The 20,090-nt window shown below is 39.7% G+C and overlaps 3 protein-coding genes across 4 annotated transcripts; 1 reads left to right on the forward strand and 2 right to left on the reverse strand.

Moving 5' to 3' along the window:
- The first annotated feature begins 29 nt into the window (after positions 1-29).
- On the forward strand, positions 30-7,567 carry itm2ca (integral membrane protein 2Ca). The gene is made up of 6 exons (XM_069676646.1): positions 30-1,878; positions 3,496-3,639; positions 4,062-4,250; positions 4,589-4,699; positions 6,118-6,268; positions 6,437-7,567. Exons 1-6 carry the CDS (start codon positions 1,786-1,788, stop codon positions 6,526-6,528), a joined length of 780 nt encoding a protein of 259 aa, XP_069532747.1. The 5' UTR covers positions 30-1,785; the 3' UTR covers positions 6,529-7,567.
- Positions 7,568-12,121: 4,554 nt separating this feature from the next.
- On the reverse strand, positions 12,122-15,491 carry LOC138604678 (lysophosphatidic acid receptor 6-like). 2 transcript variants are annotated; one of them, XM_069676644.1, is made up of 3 exons: positions 15,419-15,491; positions 14,695-15,312; positions 12,122-13,130 (listed from the first exon to the last, which is right to left on the reverse strand). In XM_069676644.1, exon 3 carries the CDS (start codon positions 13,052-13,054, stop codon positions 12,191-12,193), a length of 864 nt encoding a protein of 287 aa, XP_069532745.1. In that variant the 5' UTR covers positions 13,055-13,130; positions 14,695-15,312; positions 15,419-15,491; the 3' UTR covers positions 12,122-12,190. The 2 variants fall into 2 exon arrangements, with proteins under 2 accessions (XP_069532745.1, XP_069532744.1); XM_069676643.1 differs by lacking the exon at positions 15,419-15,491 and having other exon boundaries at positions 14,695-15,388.
- On the reverse strand, positions 15,473-16,522 carry LOC138604679 (lysophosphatidic acid receptor 6-like). Its single transcript, XM_069676645.1, has one exon. The coding sequence runs from the start codon at positions 16,403-16,405 to the stop codon at positions 15,542-15,544; it is 864 nt and encodes a 287-aa protein (XP_069532746.1). The 5' UTR covers positions 16,406-16,522; the 3' UTR covers positions 15,473-15,541.
- Positions 16,523-20,090: the final 3,568 nt, after the last annotated feature.

The following is a 20,090-nucleotide window of genomic DNA, read 5'->3' on the forward strand; positions in this document are numbered from 1 at the left end:
CTATGTATATTGAAGTTAGACCTTTTGCTCAGGGGATAGAAGTATTCAGTTTAATTTTGTTTAAAGCTCCTGTGAGGAGTTTTTCACTGGTTATGAAACAGACTGTAATTAATTCTGATTACTCTTTATGACCTACAAAAGCAAACCAGACCATCAGCGACCAGACGGATTATTTCTATATAGTTATTTTAATGTTAGAAACCGCTGGTGGGGGGTAGGTGTCAGACAAAGCGATTAACTGCATGCTGTCTATGTTTACATTTTTCAGGATAAAAATTAAAAGTGAGTGATACATATGACTGTTAAAGAAAGCAGGATGAGATTTTATTTAAAAATCACCACTTCAGCATGTACAGGACAAAATCAACAAAGAGATAAGAGGTACGGCTTTGTCCACAGGGGGCGACAAAAAGGATACAAACCAAAGTTCTTCACAGGAGCTTTCAGTTAAAATATTTAATTACATGTAAAAAAAAAAAAAACCTTGCATTCAAGAAGTATTATCAGTGTTTTAATCTGATAACTGCGTTTATTTCACAAAACTTTAATTGACTAAAAAATACAATATATACCTCCGAGTTGCATTGGAATAGAGGGATGTAGTTGTAATACCAGCACCCTAAAGCTGTACGAAATGAATGATATATTTTATGACTGCGTTGCCCAAACTTAGTTTCAGTGAAGTGGAATTAAATTAATCATTACAAAGTAAAGCAATTATCTAAGTAAAAAAACACAAAAAAACCACATTAACGAAGCAACCTTTCGCTGCAAAAAAAATGGATGCCCATCTAAATGGAAAATAAAACCACATTTTTATTATTCGTAATGAAACAAATATTGAAAACGCAAGTACGGTGCATAATATTTTATTTGTATAGCACCTTTCAAGACAGAAGCACAAAGTGCTTTCCAGAAACAAGTTAAAAGACAATCACAAATGTAGACAAAAAACGCAAAATACAAGCATGCAGTTAAACAACTGTAAATAAAACAAGTAAAAGGTAGTAAAAGACAATAACTTTAAATATGATTGAACGCTGATTGAACATCCACCTTAAATATGGCTTTAAATATTTCTCTGACATTTATATGAACAGTTAACAACCCTCGCTTTGGTTATCTAACATTACTCATTAAAGCGACTTGCAGCTGTGTCTCTGGCCAACTTGCAGGTGAAAGTTGGATGTTTAAGCTCTGTTTGTGGTCTCTACCAACTACTGAGGTTTATATCAGGCTCTTTGGCTGCTAAATGCTCCGCTCATATCACCAGGAAGGCATTAATATTGTCTTTCTTCCTGTTGTTGCTAAGTCGTTTGCCTAGTGGGTGTAGTGTACAGTGGGTGTACACAAGCAGTAGGAGGGAATCAGAAAAGTGAAGCGGTGGTCGGACAGCTACACAATGAGCTGAACCCCACAATAAAGCTCCATAATATAATTTTTAAAAAATCATCACACAACAATAAGCTGTGTTTAAATAGGTTTGGTCAACGTAATGTTGTATTTGTTGATGGAGTTTAAATTAGGTTCGTCCTTTTAATGCACTATTGTATTAAAAAAAAAGCAGCGGGTTGGTCCTTTAAGGGTGCTTATTAGAAAAAAGAAAAAAAAGGAAACCGCACACTTCCGGTTGGATTAAACAAAAACAGATAGAGGAGCAGCGGTGAGCAGAGGACGGCCCGTCGACGAGGTGAGGGGATTTGTTTCTGAAAGGTGTCCAGCTATTGTTAAGACACCTGCAGCAGACAGACAGACAGACAGACAGGCAAGCAGGGACACCGAGCCATGGTGAAGATCAGTTTCCAGTCTGTCGCGGGACAGAAAGTGGAGAAGGAGAGTGATGGCGACAAAACCGAAATCCTCATTCCTCATCCGATGGTGAGTAACGCGTCGCACATTGCTTTTCGTCTTTTGACTTATTTTTATACAATAATGATTCAATGTGATGGTTCCTGATGTGCACAGGCTCCCCTGCCTGGTCGGTCTGCAGGTCAGCCTGCACCTGCACAGCCATGAACAGCAGGGCATTTTGACAGCATCTATCGCCATTTACTTGCAAACAAAACATGTCATTGCTGTGATGGTTCCTCTGCGCTAGAAGCCCACGCTTATTGCGGTCTTAATGCAAGTTATTTTAATGTGCAAATGCATGATTTTTTTCCAGGGATTTATAGCAGATTGCAAGCAAAAAAGCAAATTTAGAATGTAAAGGCTTTATAATGTTTAGCTGTATAAATTAAAGTCTCTTTGTGTTGTAGAATGTTTAAATGAACAACCACCCTACTGAAACATTAAACAGGTTTAATGCAGGAAATGTGTGAGAATTGGCTGACAAAATGGCAGATGGGTTGCTGGTGCTTGCAGCGCATGCAAAATTATTTTTCACAGCTCTGATGGACGCAGCGCCGTGGACTCTTTAACTTTGCTGTAGCAGCATCCTACTGTGACCTCGACCCTTATCAAAAATACATGACCTGTCCCAAAGATGATGACCGTAACTGAATATAGATAGGACATCAGGCATGCATATAAAGTGAATATAGCAAAAGTGCTGAGTTGAAATGGCTGTGTGATTATAAAATCAGCTCACTCAAATGTATAGAGCAGGAGACCGACAGGCCTCATGGTGTGTCACGCTCTCAGTCGGTGTGAAAGAGTCCTTATCTCTCTCAGTGGGGTGGAGAGAACACAAAGTCTCTCAGAAGTGTGTGTTCGCACAAACACAGTCGTCGCCTTGTCCTTATGCGCTCTCTGTTTCCAAATGCTTCCACAAAGAGCAGAATACTGAACAGAAATGAGTCTAATATAACAGAAAAATACAGCAAAGACACCGTCCTACTTAGGTGCAAAAATATACAGCACATTCTATTATCGTCTTATTGTGAAACAAAGGCAGCTTTTTCAACCTTTGTGCCGTTTTCTTTTTGATTTGATGCAACAGATTCAGACAGGGTTGTCATCATTTCCCTCTGAAGTTTCGTATAACAGCACACAGCTGTTTGTCCTCCACATTTTCAGCTAAGAATAGCAACCATTGTTTCTTTGCAGAGCCTCTTTCAGAAGACAATTTTACCTCTCTTCAGTGCAGCTACAGTTCACACTGAGACATTTCTCTGGTAGTTTTTCTAATAAATGGAAGCACACAGTCCGTGTGTAGATCTGCGAGTAGTGCCACCCTGCCAACGCAGGTTGGACGTGTGGCGTTGGCAGATGGGCTGCGAGACTGGAGGCGTCTGGAAAGATTACTCACCAACCATCTCAGACTAGTTTTCATACCAAGTGCTCATTTATTCTGCTTGCTGGGCTAATTCCTGCGTGAAATGTGGCACTGTCATTGATGAGCGCTTTTAATTTAGCGATTAGTAAACATGGTTGACTTTCAGTTGCACGTCACAGTGAGGATGAGTAAGCTGACAGTGGATTGAAGCTTCCAGGAAATGCTATTCAAAGTATTAATGTGTGCATTGCGTGTGTGTGTGTGTGTGTGTTTTCCAGGATGAGGAGGAGCTGGTCCTGCCGCTGCGGCCCAAAAAGTCTCCCCTCAACGGCCTGTGCTGCCTGACCTTTGGCCTGGTTGTGTTCATGGCTGGTCTTGTCCTTGCCTCCATCTATGTCTACCGCTACTACTTTATACCTCATGTAAGATTACGACTAGCTGAACCAATTTATCAGTTTATCGATTAAATTAACAGGCGGATATTTTGATAATCCATTAAGTGTTTTGGTTTCCAAGCTTAAATATTAAACATTTGCTGGTTCCGCCTCTTAAATCTAAGGCTCTGCTGCTGTCACTTTTAGCTCTGGGACAATGTGAAGAGTCTATTTTTTCAACTTTCTGACAGACTCAACAATTAACATAATACACGTAAAAGTAATTGGTAGATTAATCGATGTTTTTTTGCAACTCTAGTCTCAGTCTCAAGCCTTTTGCCTTTGTTCAAATCATTGTATAAGAGGGATATTTCTGCTACAGACTTGTTACTAAGTGTCCCAGCTGGTGTGTTGATCTAGATGCTGTTTTGTTTGTGTGTGTGTGTGTGTGTGTGTCTGTGTGTGTGCAGATCCCAGAGGAGAACCTGTTCCACTGCAGGGTGCTTTATGAGGACTCCGTGTACGCACCGTTGCGTGGGCGCCAGGAGCTGGAGGAAAATGTCGGCATCTACTTGGCCGACAACTATGAGAAGATCACTGTGCCCGTGCCTCACTTTGGAGGCAGCGACCCCGCTGATATAATCCATGACTTCCACAGAGTGAGGACAAACACACGGACATTGACTTATACAACTTGTACAGAGAAAACCCAGTGCAGTTAACCGTTCGATCTTTACCAAAAGTAACTCATCATAGTTGATATTTAAGGTGCCCACTACAGCAATGCTAACGGCCTTTTGAGGCTGTACACGAATATCTGTAGCGTTTCAGGTTTTTGGTGATAAACACTGATGAGAGCACTAGATTAAAGGCAGCTGCTCCCTAATGTCTGCAGGATTCATCCTCATTTTACTGCAAGAAGCTCAAACAGATAACACCTTGAAAACAATAGCTTTAAAGAAAACCTCAATGTGTGAAGTACTGCTTTATTTTCCAGGGACTGACTGCCTACCATGACATTGCTCTGGATAAGTGCTACGTTATAGAGCTCAACACCACCATCGTGATGCCTCCACGCAACCTTTGGGAGCTACTGATCAACGTCAAGGTAACACGACTGCAGTGTTGGACCAGTGTTTCTTTCGTTATGACGAAAAATGTTCATCAACGACCTTTTTTCCATGACGAAGACAAGACAAGCTAAAAATAGATAGTTGATAATAAAACCCCTGATGACGCGTATGTTTTGTTTTCATTAACAAGACGAGACAAGACGGGACTAAAATGTGCTTATAGAAAAAGGGGTGTTTTACACGTCATTTGATGCTTCTTTCGCACTAAAAGGAGCAATCACCAGCTGTCTGCTTCAGTCAGACTGTTTAAATGAGAAGCGATGATGAATATATAAATAAAATATATTACATTACAGCCTGTGTCAGGCTGATTGAATTAGTTTAAAAACAGAAAACGTTTTGACTAAAAATAATGACTTTTTATTGACAAAACTGGACTAAAATGTTTTGAGTTTTCGTCAACTAAAACTAAACTAAAACTATAAAGGGTAAAAATTAAGAGACTAAATCTAAATGATCTTACTGATATGTTATAAATCTTATTAATCTGAATTAGCTGCCAAAATGAACACTGGTTTGGACAAGTCAAGAATGGTTTTACTTTTGTTCTTCACTTTTCCCAAATGCTATGAACTGGTTAGGATGTTCAAATTTGACTTTACTGTTAAATGTAACAAAAAACACCAGTGGTTCCCAACCTTTTCTCCTTGAAGCTCATCCTGCTTGTATCTAAAAAAAAGGCTGAGCCCCTCTAACCCGCACACACACGTACACCAAAACAATAAAGTGATTCGTCTTAAATCTTTACTGGCAAAAATGAACACCAATCAACCTATAGTTCTTTGTTGTTTTAGTTAATCAAAGTTGTCTTTAGTTATTATAATAAACATCCCTTTAAGTTAAATTTAAATTTGTGGGTGTAGGCATTTCTGCGTGTGTCAGAAATGTATGTGTGCATACATGTGTGATGTATGCATGAATATATTTTTTTAATGGTTGAACAGACTTCTGATTATCAACTAAGTGCTTTTTTAAATGATTTTATTTAACATGTGCAAATCTAATCTTGACAATCTCAAAGCAGACAAAGCCTCACGCACCCCGAGCGATCTTTGGCGCCCCGCTGAGGGGGGCCCGGACCCCAGGTTGGGAAACTACTGGCTTAGACGCTTACAAGACACGCAGCTGATTTAAAACACTGACTTGTACCGGGCACCGCGGGGTTAAATTAAAGTGGATAGAGCAACATGGAGAATGAGTTAAAATAGCTTCCTCAATTTCTACTCTTTAGCGCTCCTTTCCTTCAAAGGTCAACATAGTTCAGTGATCGTGTGAACAAGTGTGTGTGCACAAACCCTCAGTGTAGTTCCTGTTTGTGGTATTCTGCCCTTTAGTGTTTCTGTTGTTGAAAGTCTCCCAGTGAGCTTGTTGTTTGCTCCTCTGTCTCTTGCAGAAGGGAACATACTTGCCTCAGACCTACATCATCCATGAAGAGATGGTGGTGACTGGCAAGGTGCACAACATGCGTCAGCTGGGACCATTTATCTACCCCCTGTGCAATGGGAAGGACACGTACCGCCTGAGCCGCCGTGTCACCCGCAGACGTAAGTTAGGGCTAATGGAGGGATCATTAAAAAGCCTGATAGATGGCGCAGTCTATGTTTGTGTGTCAGGGATGGAAGGAGCGCTTTGTTTTAAACTGTTATGATGAGATCTGAAGTTCAGCACCACATCACTGCTCCACTCTCTGTCTCACTCTATCTCCCTCTCAGGCATCGACAAGCGCGAGGCGAAGGACTGCCACCACATCCGTCACTTTGAGAATACATTTGTGGTGGAGACGGTTATCTGCGATGAGGCGTAAACGCGCAGGTCATCCGTGTCATCCCACCCACCCAAAAGGCACATATCCAGTCTCTACCCCAGCCACCGTAGCATCCTCCTGTGGATCTGATCATGTCTGAGTCGCACTTTACTTTGATGTCTTTTGTAAAAGAATAATGTTCCTTATTTTGCTACCTGCCTTTTCTTTTTGTTGTTTTTTCCTATTCCCCATAGGTAATACTTACCCTGACGTGTGATGCAATACTAAGCTGCTGGTTTTATCACAGGATTTTCCTTGTAGCACAGTCTTTAAGCCAATAATGAACACAATTTCAAGACCTCTCCTCTTCCTCTGGGGATTTGTTTGTCGTTGGGGGAGATAACTGTCTCCATGTGTTGTCAGGGTGACTGTACTATTGTTTGTTCTCCTGCACTGGAGGTGTCTCTTAATTGTACTCGCACAGTCATCTGTGCAGAGCATTAAGTCATGCTCTCCTGAGCGAACATCTTTATTTATTCTCACTCATAATCTCTTCAACGTGAACATGTAACTGCTGATGACTAGTCGCTTGCTTGCACCTCTGTCCTCCTGCCTGCCTGCTGCTTCTTTGCTCCACTTCCTTGCTTTTCATTTCACAAAGTAGACGTAAGAGGAGGTTGCATTGGGCATTCGATTGCATTCACGTTTGTATATTATTAAAAATTGAAATAGGAGAAGATGGAAGTAATTTCTGATGCACTCATGAGTCATCAGCTGTTTTCTTTTATCATCATAGGCTTTTTTACACACTTTAAATCATTGCCTTTGTGAGTCCTTTTGAAATAATGTCTCTGTTTTCCCTTGCATGTGTTATCTATAAGAGAAAAACAGCACTGTTAGAATGTTTTGTAAAACAACGTTAAAGCCTTAGTCCAGAGACTGGATTAAAGTCAATGCTACTGACATGGTAGCATCTTATATGGTATGTTAGCTAAACAAACCAACTTTGAGCTGTATATTTTGTCTGCTGATGAAATCTGTCCGTGAATAAAGTAGTGATAATAACTAGTTATTTGTTGTTTCACTAACAACGACTACTCCAATAGAGGTGTGCATTTAAAATATTTGGCAGATGAATGGTAGGGATATGAGGGGATGAAGGGATGAGGGGTTGAAGAGTAACTGAAGAAACTGGGTCGATGTTGAGAATGGAGTCGTTTCGTCTTGTTTCAGATGGAGTAGATGGAACCGGTGAGGTAGAGACTCAGGGTGGGGGAGTCGTCTCCTCGTGCACTTTCATTTCGGAGCCCCCGGTGGTTCCTGTAGTTAGGAAAGGAAAGAGATGAGAGAAAAGCAAAAAAAAGGGGGGTTTTGGGGGAGAGATGTGAAATATTCGGCACAGAAACGGGATGTCTATGAGGCGTGGTCTTTGTTCCCGAACCTAGTATAAAAAAAGTAATAAATGGTAAATGAACTGCACTAATATAACACTTTCCGTCACACCACTCAAAGTGCTCTTACACTGATGACGGAGGCTGATATGCAAAGTGCCAAGCTGTTCATCAGCTCTACCTAATAACACTCATGCACATGTATACACCTATACCTATACCACCTATACACCCACTAGGACACTTAATTACCACGACATTTAGACCTCAGAAGCTGGGGATCAAACCGCTAACCTTCCATTGAGAGTATATATTTGAGTGCTATATGCAGTATTATTTAATACTATTTCAGTTCTTTGCAGTATTATTATAAATGTAAATATTTACATGTAAAATGTTAGTGCTGCTGCCTCACAGCTAGAAGGTTCCTAGTTCGAACCCTGGGTCGGATGAAGTGGTCCTTTCTGTGTTGAGTTTGCATGTTCTCTCTGTGCATGCGTTGGTTCTCTCCGGGTACTCCGGCTTCACAGTCCAAAGGCATGCTCGTCAGGTTAGTTGGTGACTCCAAAATTGCCCGTAGGTGTGAGTATAAAAAGTTGTCTGTCTCAGTGTGTCAGCCCTGTGATTAACTGCTGATCAGTCCTGGGCGTACCCCGCCTCTCGCCCAATGACAGCTGGGATAGGCTCCAGAACAAGGTAAGCGGTAAAAATAATAATGTTTCTCTAGGTATATCTACATGTTCAGAGTCCTGAACATTGTAATATTTTAAGTAACATCATAAGTCAAATATATTTTAATTTCTATATGACTAGAACTTGGCACTTAAAGTCAAACAGGTAGGTTTTTAAACGATTTATAAGCATCAAAAAGCTTAATTTGTCAAAAATAATCACTAAAATGTTTCTGGACTTTTCAACAACATCTAAAAGTCTACTTCAGTGAGTGAAGCTAAGAAACACTAGTGTGACATCAGGTGCTTAAAAGGGGATGTGTTGGATGTAAATGGTCTGCCAATGACTTTGACCCATTCCCAGTCAACATTACAACTGAACTGGCTCATTGTGTTGTAGATTACAGCTTGCTCATTGTGTTGTGAAAAGGTGTTCTGCTAGATTCAGTGTTGCAAAACACCTCATCATCCTCACTAAGCTCTTGGATCACACCCAACTGCAACACCAAAGCAAGTGAGAATACTCTGATCATGTCTTGAGAATTTCCTCTCTTGATATCTATGTGACAGGATGTTAAAACGACCACAAAATGCTCCCTCAGTGTCCTCATTTGACAGAGTAGGGTGTAACATAAGATTAATAATTTGAACTACTGCTTACTTTGGGATCATTTCAAATCTTACCAGGAGGACATCTAGATCCGTACGTTCTGCTGAAGGCTAACACTGATGCTGGTCCATCTGGGGAGGCTTAGGACTGGAGAGCTGCTGGCTCAGCGACGGAGATGCATTCAAAGAAAACATAAGCCCGAATCACATTGAAGGATTTATATGATAAAAAAAGAATGCAGAAGAGTCAAACCATGTTATTACATAAACACCGAAAGTCAAGTATGACGCTAGAAACTGAGAGACATCCTGTTTCTCACCCTTAAATCATTGAGCAAACAGGTGTCAGAGTTCTGATAACTCAAGAGGAACATTCACTTCCTAATTTCAAGAATTGGTTAGGTGGGAAGGTCGAATATAATGTTGCTGTGCAAATCTTACAAAAGATATGATTAGCGACCAAAAAGACAACGGATAGTGAAAATCTAGAGAAGCAGAGGGTTATATGCCAAATTAAAACAACATAATTCTTAACTGAGTAGCTAACCTATGGCATTCAGCTGCTACCTAGCCAACAATGTGAATATTTACACCTTTTTTATTGTTGGTGTAAGGTGTGAAAAAAGTTTGGGTTGCGCTTGACCATTTTTGGCCAAAGAGCAAGACTAGCTGTTTACCCCTGTCTCCAGTCGTTGTGCTAAACTAGCTAACATAGGCTATCTGTAGCTTCATATTTCAAATACAGATCCAATCCAATCCAACTTTCTACAAGAAAAGAAAAAGAAAAGACAGACAGATAGAGAAAATCTAGAGAAGCAGAGGATAATATTCCAAATGAAAACATCTTAATGGATTAGCTAACCTATGGCAACGGCTAATTTTAGCATTTAGCCGCTACCTAGCCACTAATGTGAATATGGTGAATTAACACCTTTTTATTGTTGGTGTAGAAAGAAACCAAGGTGTGAAAAAAGTTTGGGTTATGTGCTAGTCAATATTTTTTTGTTCCTTTAAAAAGAGCAAGACTAGCTGTTTACCCCTGTCGCCAGTTGTTGTGCTAAACTAGCTAACATAGTCTATCTGTAGCTTCATATTTCACATATAGACATAGGAGTGACACCTTCCCATCTAACTTTCTGCAAGAAAGCATATTAATACAGTATAATGCTAAAGATATTTATAATGAAGTTCTGAAAACTTGTATTGTATTTAAGTTACTCTTAGTTTTCAAATAGGAACAGAGGCAGTTGGCTAGCTGTTCCCCTATTTCAAACCTAAAGCATTTAGATTGATATTTACCGTTAAGACTTGAGAGTGTTGTCACTCTTTTTATCTAAGCGTCTATGTGGAAATTTTCTGGACATGAAGCTGTTGTGTCACAATTTAATTCAATTACATTTTCAATGCAAAGGCTTTATAAGCATGAAATATTCTGGAGCCATCAAATTATAAAATGTTATAATTGTTACATTTGCGCAATATACAACATTTATATCAGCAATACCAACTTTACAAAAATAAAAATATGTTTTAATTGTGATGTCAGCGCACCTCATCCTTTAAACAATATGTTACAAACAGTCTCTCTTACGTGATCTTTGGTCAAGCAAACAGCCAAAGGAGCATCCCATAAACAAACAATCACAAAGTAATTGCTAAATGCTGCACTTATTAATATTATCATGGTAACAATATATCACATGATATTAACTGCTAATGCTGCTCTGTGTCTCCTGGACACCGTTTGCTAATACAGTTACCTCCACAACTTCATTAGTTGTGTCAAACAGGCTTTTATGGCCTGTTGTTCTGCCTCCGAGTGACCATACTTGTGGCAGGGCAGCAAACACAAGCTGTAAACAACCAACTGACATATTTTCACTATCTAATGTAATGAAACAGTTGCCACACATTCAGAATATATAGCAAAGTCGCATTCATTTGAAGACATGTTTGAGTTGACCTTCTGAATGGGCTAACTCAATAAGCTGTGCTGCAGCTGGGCAGCAGTATATGGTGAGTTTTTAGTAATTGTTTGTCTAAATCAGATATAAATAATAAGATATTGGCCGTAGCCACTTTAAACCTCAAGACAAATTTAAATGTAATGCTACTCTCTATTTTGTGTTCATCCATTCTTCTAAAACAGGAACTCTATATTTCATTATTTGTTTAAAATGGAAAATAGAAACTTCTGAACTTACTTTTCAATTTCTTGCCAGGAAAGCAACAGTGTGATTATTTCTAATAGGACATGTCACTACGTTCTCATGACCCTTGTTTTAAAGTGAATGTGTCTTGTATTCTGAGGAAGCTGAGATGACTCTGATGCCACAGATAGCAACATGACGATCTCAGGATGTGGGTTTGAGCAAACTGCAAGATGTTGTGTTTAGAAAATTTCTGATTAATTAATTATTGGCCTGTATTTATCTCTGTGTCATGACAAGGTGAAAGCACTTTTTTGCAATATTGGCTCTGAAACTGTTCAAACTTTTGGTAAATGTGTGTCTTGGATTAGAAGATTGATACACTGTCACGTCTGTGTGTTAAAATGAAACAACAGCCAGCATGTGGTTAGCAAACTTAGAGTAAAAAAACAAAGAAAAACAGCAAGCAAGGCTCTGTCTAATAATGACAAAATTTGCACAAAAGTCAGCATTTAATCTGTGCAAAGACAAAAAGGTAAAAACTGCACCTGCAATTTTTCCCCTCTTGTTGCAGTGGCTTCCTTGCACAACATCTCAGTGGTTCATGACAAACTGTGACCTAAATTTCTCAACCACTCAAATTTATTAAATGAAAGCTAGTGCAGTTTGGACCTGAGAAGAAACAAAACACCAAAGTATGTCAATCAATATTATCAGCAGGTGTCAGTGCATAAGTACATTCAGTTAACAGCTCTATGTTACAAACAGTCTCTCTTACGTGATCTTTGGTCAAGCAAACAGCCAAAGGAACATCCCATAAACAAACAATCTCTTCTGCAGAAGATAAAAATGGAAAGTTTAATGTCACATTCGAACTCTGATGCCATAGTGTGTCCCTAAACTACTGTCTTCTTGGGAGACCCACATCCTCTTTTTTCTTCCAGAAAGCATCCAAAGAAAAGTAATACAACAGAGGATCCAGGCAGCAGTTCAGACTAGCGAGACATACTAAAGGAGTTATCCCTATTTTTGTTGTTACTGTCAGTAAACCAACCGACACAGGCAAGAAACATACGGTGAACATAACCAAACTCATGATGAAAATCAGCATTACATTCACCTTGTTGTTGACCCTTGCAGAGTCACTAAGATGTCTGTTAAGAGTCCAAGACACCATAACTGTGCACACAATGTTGACTGCCAGCATAATGAACACTAGCACAGAGAAAATGTAAGACATCACTGGTCTGTGAGGAATCACAACATATTCAAAACAGGAAGATTGATTAATTGATTGAGTTTTCAACATTTCTGAAAATTCCAAACCCTCTGGGATGTTCATCGCCACCACAGACAGCCAAACGATCGCAGCAGCTTTCCAGGCGTTATAGGAGGTTCGAAGATAGCGTGACCTCAGAGGATAAACCACAGCCAGCAGCCGATCCACGCTGATGAAGGTGATGAAGAAGGCGCTGGAGCGGATGTTGTTGCGAAAGAGCATTGTGGTCAAGTTGCATTCCAAAACACCCAGCGACCAGGTGTCTGTGGCGTAAAAGTAGATCCTCATGGGCAAAGAGATGACCAGCAGCAGGTCTGAGATTGCCAGGTTGACCATGTAGACGGCACTCGGGGATTTGAGGCTGTGGTGTCTAACCAGAGTCCACAGTGACACAGCATTGAGAGGCAGACCCAGTGCCAAAATACAGCCAAAGACCGAAGCATACACCAGCTTTGGCCCAGATCCATCTTCCAGAGTGTTGTTCATGTCAACCTGATGAGAACGATGATGTGTTGTTTGGAGTCTGACATACGGCACATAAGCTCCTCACCCTACTCTTTATCTATGGGATGTAAGGTGAAGAAAAGATCAGATAGATAATGTAACAGGAAGGTCATGTAGGCCGCGGAACTTTAGTCAGGAACTGTTGTCACTGTGACGTTAATAAATGAGTCAGTTGCACAATCTTAAACGTTGTTCCGAGTTACAACCCACATAAAAATCTATTTCTAATTCTAACGTATTTTGCAAATAATAGCGAATTCATGGTAAAATTATGAATTCAATTGATTTTGCCTTGACTATTATACACATTTACTGTGGCATAATGATCTATGCACATTTATTTTGAGACAGCTATTGTGTTTATAATGAATATTGATGATGACTTGTGTTTTTTATGGGCGTATAAAATCTGGTGTTACACTGAAACAGCCAAACGCAAAACTGTGTGACTGTGATCTATATTTGACCTCTGCCATTTACCAAATGTATTCAAATTTAAAGTGATAATCTCAAATATCTCTGTTTCGTTCTCTTTGGCGGTACCTTATGGCGAGAAACTGTAATTGCAGGGATATACTTCCCTCACATCCAGACGTCCATGGTTGGCTCAGTTTGTAACTCTTGATTTTCCTGGCTGACGGCCGCGTTCCTTTTTAGTCTGTTTGCCTTCATCTGAGCGTCGAATTTGTTTCTTTTTCTTTGGATTTTCACTTATTTTTGAAGTTGTATCTGTAGTCATCGATCTTTTCTTTGTTTGTTCAGCCATAGCAGATTACTGTTTACTCGCAACACTTACAGAGACCGGAAAAGCAGCTGCTTAGCTCCGCCTACCCTCTCTGGCAGACCAACCACTGCTGCGTGATGGAAGATGCGTCAATAACTGGGCGCCACTTGTGATTTTTTCCGCGAAAGTTGCCACAGACACCCAGTCTGTAATACTGCAAATGCAAAGGCTTTCATCAGTGGGCCATAGGCTCAATCACCATTGTGTTACCTCATTCGGTGATAGACAGTGACGTAACAGACATTTATTTGAATGAAAATCTTAAGTAAATTAAATCTTAAAGTAATTGCTAAATGCTGCACTTATTAATATTATCATGGTAACAATATATCACATGATATTAACTGCTAATGCTGCTCTGTGTCTCCTGGACACCGTTTGCTAATACAGTTACCTCCACAACTTCATTAGTTGTGTCAAACAGGCTTTTATGGCCTGTTGTTCTGCCTCCGAGTGACCATACTTGTGGCAGGGCAGCAAACACAAGCTGTAAACAACCAACTGACATATTTTCACTATCTAATGTAATGAAACAGTTGCCACACATTCAGAATATATAGCAAAGTCGCATTCATTTGAAGACATGTTTGAGTTGACCTTCTGAATGGGCTAACTCAATAAGCTGTGCTGCAGCTGGGCAGCAGTATATGGTGAGTTTTTAGTAATTGTTTGTCTAAATCAGATATAAATAATAAGATATTGGCCGTAGCCACTTTAAACCTCAAGACAAATTTAAATGTAATGCTACTCTCTATTTTGTGTTCATCCATTCTTCTAAAACAGGAACTCTATATTTCATTATTTGTTTAAAATGGAAAATAGAAACTTCTGAACTTACTTTTCAATTTCTTGCCAGGAAAGCAACAGTGTGATTATTTCTAATAGGACATGTCACTACGTTCTCATGACCCTTGTTTTAAAGTGAATGTGTCTTGTATTCTGAGGAAGCTGAGATGACTCTGATGCCACAGGTAGCAACATGACGATCTCAGGATGTGGGTTTGAGCAAACTGCAAGATGTTGTGTTTAGAAAATTTCTGATTAATTAATTATTGGCCTGTATTTATCTCTGTGTCATGACAAGGTGAAAGCACTTTTTTGCAATATTGGCTCTGAAACTGTTCAAACTTTTGGTAAATGTGTGTCTTGGATTAGAAGATTGATACACTGTCACGTCTGTGTGTTAAAATGAAACAACAGCCAGCATGTGGTTAGCAAACTTAGAGTAAAAAAACAAAGAAAAACAGCAAGCAAGGCTCTGTCTAATAATGACAAAATTTGCACAAAAGTCAGCATTTAATCTGTGCAAAGACAAAAAGGTAAAAACTGCACCTGCAATTTTTCCCCTCTTGTTGCAGTGGCTTCCTTGCACAACATCTCAGTGGTTCATGACAAACTGTGACCTAAATTTCTCAACCACTCAAATTTATTAAATGAAAGCTAGTGCAGTTTGGACCTGAGAAGAAACAAAACACCAAAGTATGTCAATCAATATTATCAGCAGGTGTCAGTGCATAAGTACATTCAGTTAACAGCTCTATGTTACAAACAGTCTCTCTTACGTGATCTTTGGTCAAGCAAACAGCCAAAGGAACATCCCATAAACAAACAATCTCTTCTGCAGAAGATAAAAATGGAAAGTTTAATGTCACATTCGAACTCTGATGCCATAGTGTGTCCCTAAACTACTGTCTTCTTGGGAGACCCACATCCTCTTTTTTCTTCCAGAAAGCATCCAAAGAAAAGTAATACAACAGAGGATCCAGGCAGCAGTTCAGACTAGCGAGACATACTAAAGGAGTTATCCCTATTTTTGTTGTTACTGTCAGTAAACCAACCGACACAGGCAAGAAACATACGGTGAACATAACCAAACTCATGATGAAAATCAGCATTACATTCACCTTGTTGTTGACCCTTGCAGAGTCACTAAGATGTCTGTTAAGAGTCCAAGACACCATAACTGTGCACACAATGTTGACTGCCAGCATAATGAACACTAGCACAGAGAAAATGTAAGACATCACTGGTCTGTGAGGAATCACAACATATTCAAAACAGGAAGATTGATTAATTGATTGAGTTTTCAACATTTCTGAAAATTCCAAACCCTCTGGGATGTTCATCGCCACCACAGACAGCCAAACGATCGCAGCAGCTTTCCAGGCGTTATAGGAGGTTCGAAGATAGCGTGACCTCAGAGGATAAACCACAGCCAGCAGCCGATCCACGCTGATGAAGGTGATGAAGAAGGCGCTGGAGCGGATGTTGTTGCGAAAGAGCATTGTGGTCAAGTTGCATACCAAAACACCCAGCGACCAGGTGCCTGTGGCGTAAAAGTAGATCCTCATGGGCAAAGAGATGACCAGCAGCAGGTCTGAGATTGCCAGGTTGACCATGTAGACGGCACTCGGGGATTTGAGGCTGTGGTGTCTAACCAGAGTCCACAGTGACACAGCATTGAGAGGCAGACCCAGTGCCAAAATACAGCCAAAGACCGAAGCATACACCAGCTTTGGCCCAGATCCATCTTCCAGAGTGTTGTTCATGTCAACCTGATGAGAACGATGATGTGTTGTTTGGAGTCTGACATACGGCACATAAGCTCCTCACCCTGCTCTTTATCTATGGGATGTAAGGTGAAGAAAAGATCAGATAGATAATGTAACAGGAAGGTCATGCAGGCCGCGGAACTTGAATCAGGAACTGTTGTCACTGTGACGTTAATAAATGAGTCAGTTGCACAATCTTAAACGTTGTTCCGAGTTACAACCCACATAAAAATCTATTTCTAATTCTAACGTATTTTGCAAATAATAGCGAATTCATGGTAAAATTATGAATTCAATTGATTTTGCCTTGACTATTATACACATTTACTGTGGCATAATGATCTATGCACATTTATTTTGAGACAGCTATTGTGTTTATAATGAATATTGATGATGACTTGTGTTTTTTATGGGCGTATAAAATCTGGTGTTACACTGAAACAGCCAAACGCAAAACTGTGTGACTGTGATCTATATTTGACCTCTGCCATTTACCAAATGTATTCAAATTTAAAGTGATAATCTCAAATATCTCTGTTTCGTTCTCTTTGGCGGTACCTTATGGCGAGAAACTGTAATTGCAGGGATATACTTCCCTCACATCCAGACGTCCATGGTTGGCTCAGTTTGTAACTCTTGATTTTCCTGGCTGACGGCCGCGTTCCTTTTTAGACTGTTTGCCTTCATCTGAGCGTCGAATTTGTTTCTTTTTCTTTGGATTTTCACTTATTTTTGAAGTTGTATCTGTAGTCATCGATCTTTTCTTTGTTTGTTCAGCCATAGCAGATTACTGTTTACTCGCAACACTTACAGAGACTGGAAAAGCAGCCGCTTAGCTCCGCCTACTCTCTCTGGCAGACCAACCACTGCTGCGTGATGGAAGACGCGTCAATAACTGGGCGCCACTTGTGATTTTTTCCGCGAAAGTTGCCACAGACACCCAGTCTGTAATACTGCAAATGCAAAGGCTTTCATCAGTGGGCCATAGGCTCAATCACCATTGTGTTACCTCATTCGGTGATAGATAGTGACGTAACAGACATTTATTTGAATGAAAATCTTAAGTAAATTAAATCTTAAAGTAATTGCTAAATGCTGCACTTATTAATATTATCATGGTAACAATATATCACATGATATTAACTGCTAATGCTGCTCTGTGTCTCCTGGACACCGTTTGCTAATACAGTTACCTCCACAACTTCATTAGTTGTGTCAAACAGGCTTTTATGGCCTGTTGTTCCGCCTCCGAGTGACCATACTTGTGGCAGGGCAGCAAACACAAGCTGTAAACAACCAACTGACATATTTTCACTATCTAATGTAATGAAACAGTTGCCACACATTCAGAATATATAGCAAAGTCGCATTCATTTGAAGACATGTTTGAGTTGACCTTCTGAATGGGCTAACTCAATAAGCTGTGCTGCAGCTGGGCAGCAGTATATGGTGAGTTTTTAGTAATTGTTTGTCTAAATCAGATATAAATAATAAGATATTGGCCGTAGCCACTTTAAACCTCAAGACAAATTTAAATGTAATGCTACTCTCTATTTTGTGTTCATCCATTCTTCTAAAACAGGAACTCTATATTTCATTATTTGTTTAAAATGGAAAATAGAAACCTCTGAACTTAATTTTCAATTTCTTGCCAGGAAAGCAACAGTGTGATTATTTCTAATAGGACATGTCACTACGTTCTCATGACCCTTGTTTTAAAGTGAATGTGTCTTGTATTCTGAGGTAGCTGAGATGACTCTGATGCCACAGATAGCAACATGACGATCTCAGGATGTGGGTTTGAGCAAACTGCAAGATGTTGTGTTTAGAAAATTTCTGATTAATTAATTTTTGGCCTGTATTTATCTCTGTGTCATGACAAGGTGAAAGCACTTTTTTGCAATATTGGCTCTGAAACTGTTCAAACTTTTGGTAAATGTGTGTCTTGGATTAGAAGATTGATACACTGTCACGTCTGTGTGTTAAAATGAAACAACAGCCAGCATGTGGTTAGCAAACTTAGAGTAAAAAAACAAAGAAAAACAGCAAGCAAGGCTCTGTCTAATAATGACAAAATTTGCACAAAAGTCAGCATTTAATCTGTGCAAAGACAAAAAGGTAAAAACTGCACCTGCAATTTTTCCCCTCTTGTTGCAGTGGCTTCCTTGCACAACATCTCAGTGGTTCATGACAAACTGTGACCTAAATTTCTCAACCACTCAAATTTATTAAATGAAAGCTAGTGCAGTTTGGACCTGAGAAGAAACAAAACACCAAAGTATGTCAATCAATATTATCAGCAGGTGTCAGTGCATAAGTACATTCAGTTAACAGCTCTTTTTCAACAGAAATAAACTGAAGAAGTGCAACGTAAGTCCAACTACTGTAAGGCTCATCAAGTTTCAAGAATGTAAATGTAGCTGTAGCTTGGATTACCCAATCACACACTACACTACTACTGCCTGCACATCGTAGCGTCAAAACCCAGCACAGACTTTTTGCCACAACTTTTTATTAACAAGAATACTTCCACGACCTGCTGAAACCGGCTCCCAACCCACTTTTGGGTCACCAATGGAGAGACACAGATCTAGACGAACGGTTCTCATCCAAAAAGTTCAGTGCCAACATAGGTAAACATCCAATTTAATAATAATTTACTTATGCTCATATTTTTTATGAATTATTTATGAAATTCAACATAAAATTCAATATAACCTGGTTGCTAATGAGGCGCCTAGAACTGCAATGCTGAAACAATCTCCTCTACTGTAGAAACGTTGTAATAAGGTACTTGGGGTCTGTCCGTTTTGCGAAATGTTGTTTGATTTGTGAAATCTCAGTGTGTTTCACTATTTTCTGCAAGAGCTGCATGATTAAATTATTTAATCCCATACAAGTTATCCCGCTTGGCTGCAGTGCATGCTCAACATTCCCAGCATTGGGTGGCTGAGATAGTGGCGTGAACTACTCGAAAAGCAGCACCTTGTTTAGAAGCTTATTGAGATATAAAAAAGTTATTGATTCTTGGGGATTAACATAAAGCAGAGGTTTTACATTGACATTTATAATATTTATTAGCTACTAAAAAACCACCTTTAAAGGTATAATAATAATAATAATAATAATAACAGTGGAAAAATAAAATATAGACTTTTACAAATATAATATAATATAAATCATCACTTATGGGCCTCTGTATTGGTGAGTGTGTGTGCTGCAGACCCTTGTGAGACCCTTCCCTCTGCTTTTATTCTGTTGTTTTGCACAGGACGTTTTCAGGAGGGGCGCTGTTGTGCTTCCCTCAGCCAATCACAGTGTACAGGTGAGTGTGGGAGTAGTTCAAATTAGCAACTAGGCCCCATTCAGACCGTCGAATATGGTGAAAGAGCGATGCAGAGTTGGCTCAAACCGGGTAGGACAAGCTAACCGGCGGTTAGCATGCTAGCGCAAAGCTAACTGTGATGCTGTCGCTGTTAGCTCAGCGGAGTATACGCGTTTTCGCGCGAGAGAGTGAGAGAGAGCTTCTGATGACGAAGAGCCCAGGAGGAGGGGCCAGTTTGAATGTGTTGTTGACAAAATACGAGGAAAAATCCTACTTTTTTTTTTTTTTACCTTTAAAGGCATATGACTCAAGGGTTGGGATGAATGATATCAAATTAGGCCAAAATCATATTTAAAA

This window comes from Semicossyphus pulcher, unplaced genomic scaffold (genome assembly GCF_022749685.1).
Source record: "Semicossyphus pulcher isolate SPU_LCO1_2020_fin unplaced genomic scaffold, fSemPul1.0.p SCAF_26, whole genome shotgun sequence".
Lineage (NCBI taxonomy): Eukaryota > Metazoa > Chordata > Actinopteri > Labriformes > Labridae > Semicossyphus > Semicossyphus pulcher.

Bases quoted from the DNA above. Each gene is read 5' to 3' on its own strand.
- itm2ca (XM_069676646.1), top strand. From the start codon at position 1,786: ATGGTGAAGATCAGTTTCCAGTCTGTCGCGGGACAGAAAGTGGAGAAG. The intron at 3,640-4,061 runs GTAAGATTACGA...GTGTGTGTGCAG, and splicing joins GCTACTACTTTATACCTCAT to ATCCCAGAGGAGAACCTGTT. The intron at 4,251-4,588 runs GTGAGGACAAAC...TTTATTTTCCAG, and splicing joins TAATCCATGACTTCCACAGA to GGACTGACTGCCTACCATGA.
- LOC138604678 (XM_069676644.1), bottom strand. From the start codon at position 13,054: ATGAACAACACTCTGGAAGATGGATCTGGGCCAAAGCTGGTGTATGCT.
- LOC138604679 (XM_069676645.1), bottom strand. From the start codon at position 16,405: ATGAACAACACTCTGGAAGATGGATCTGGGCCAAAGCTGGTGTATGCT.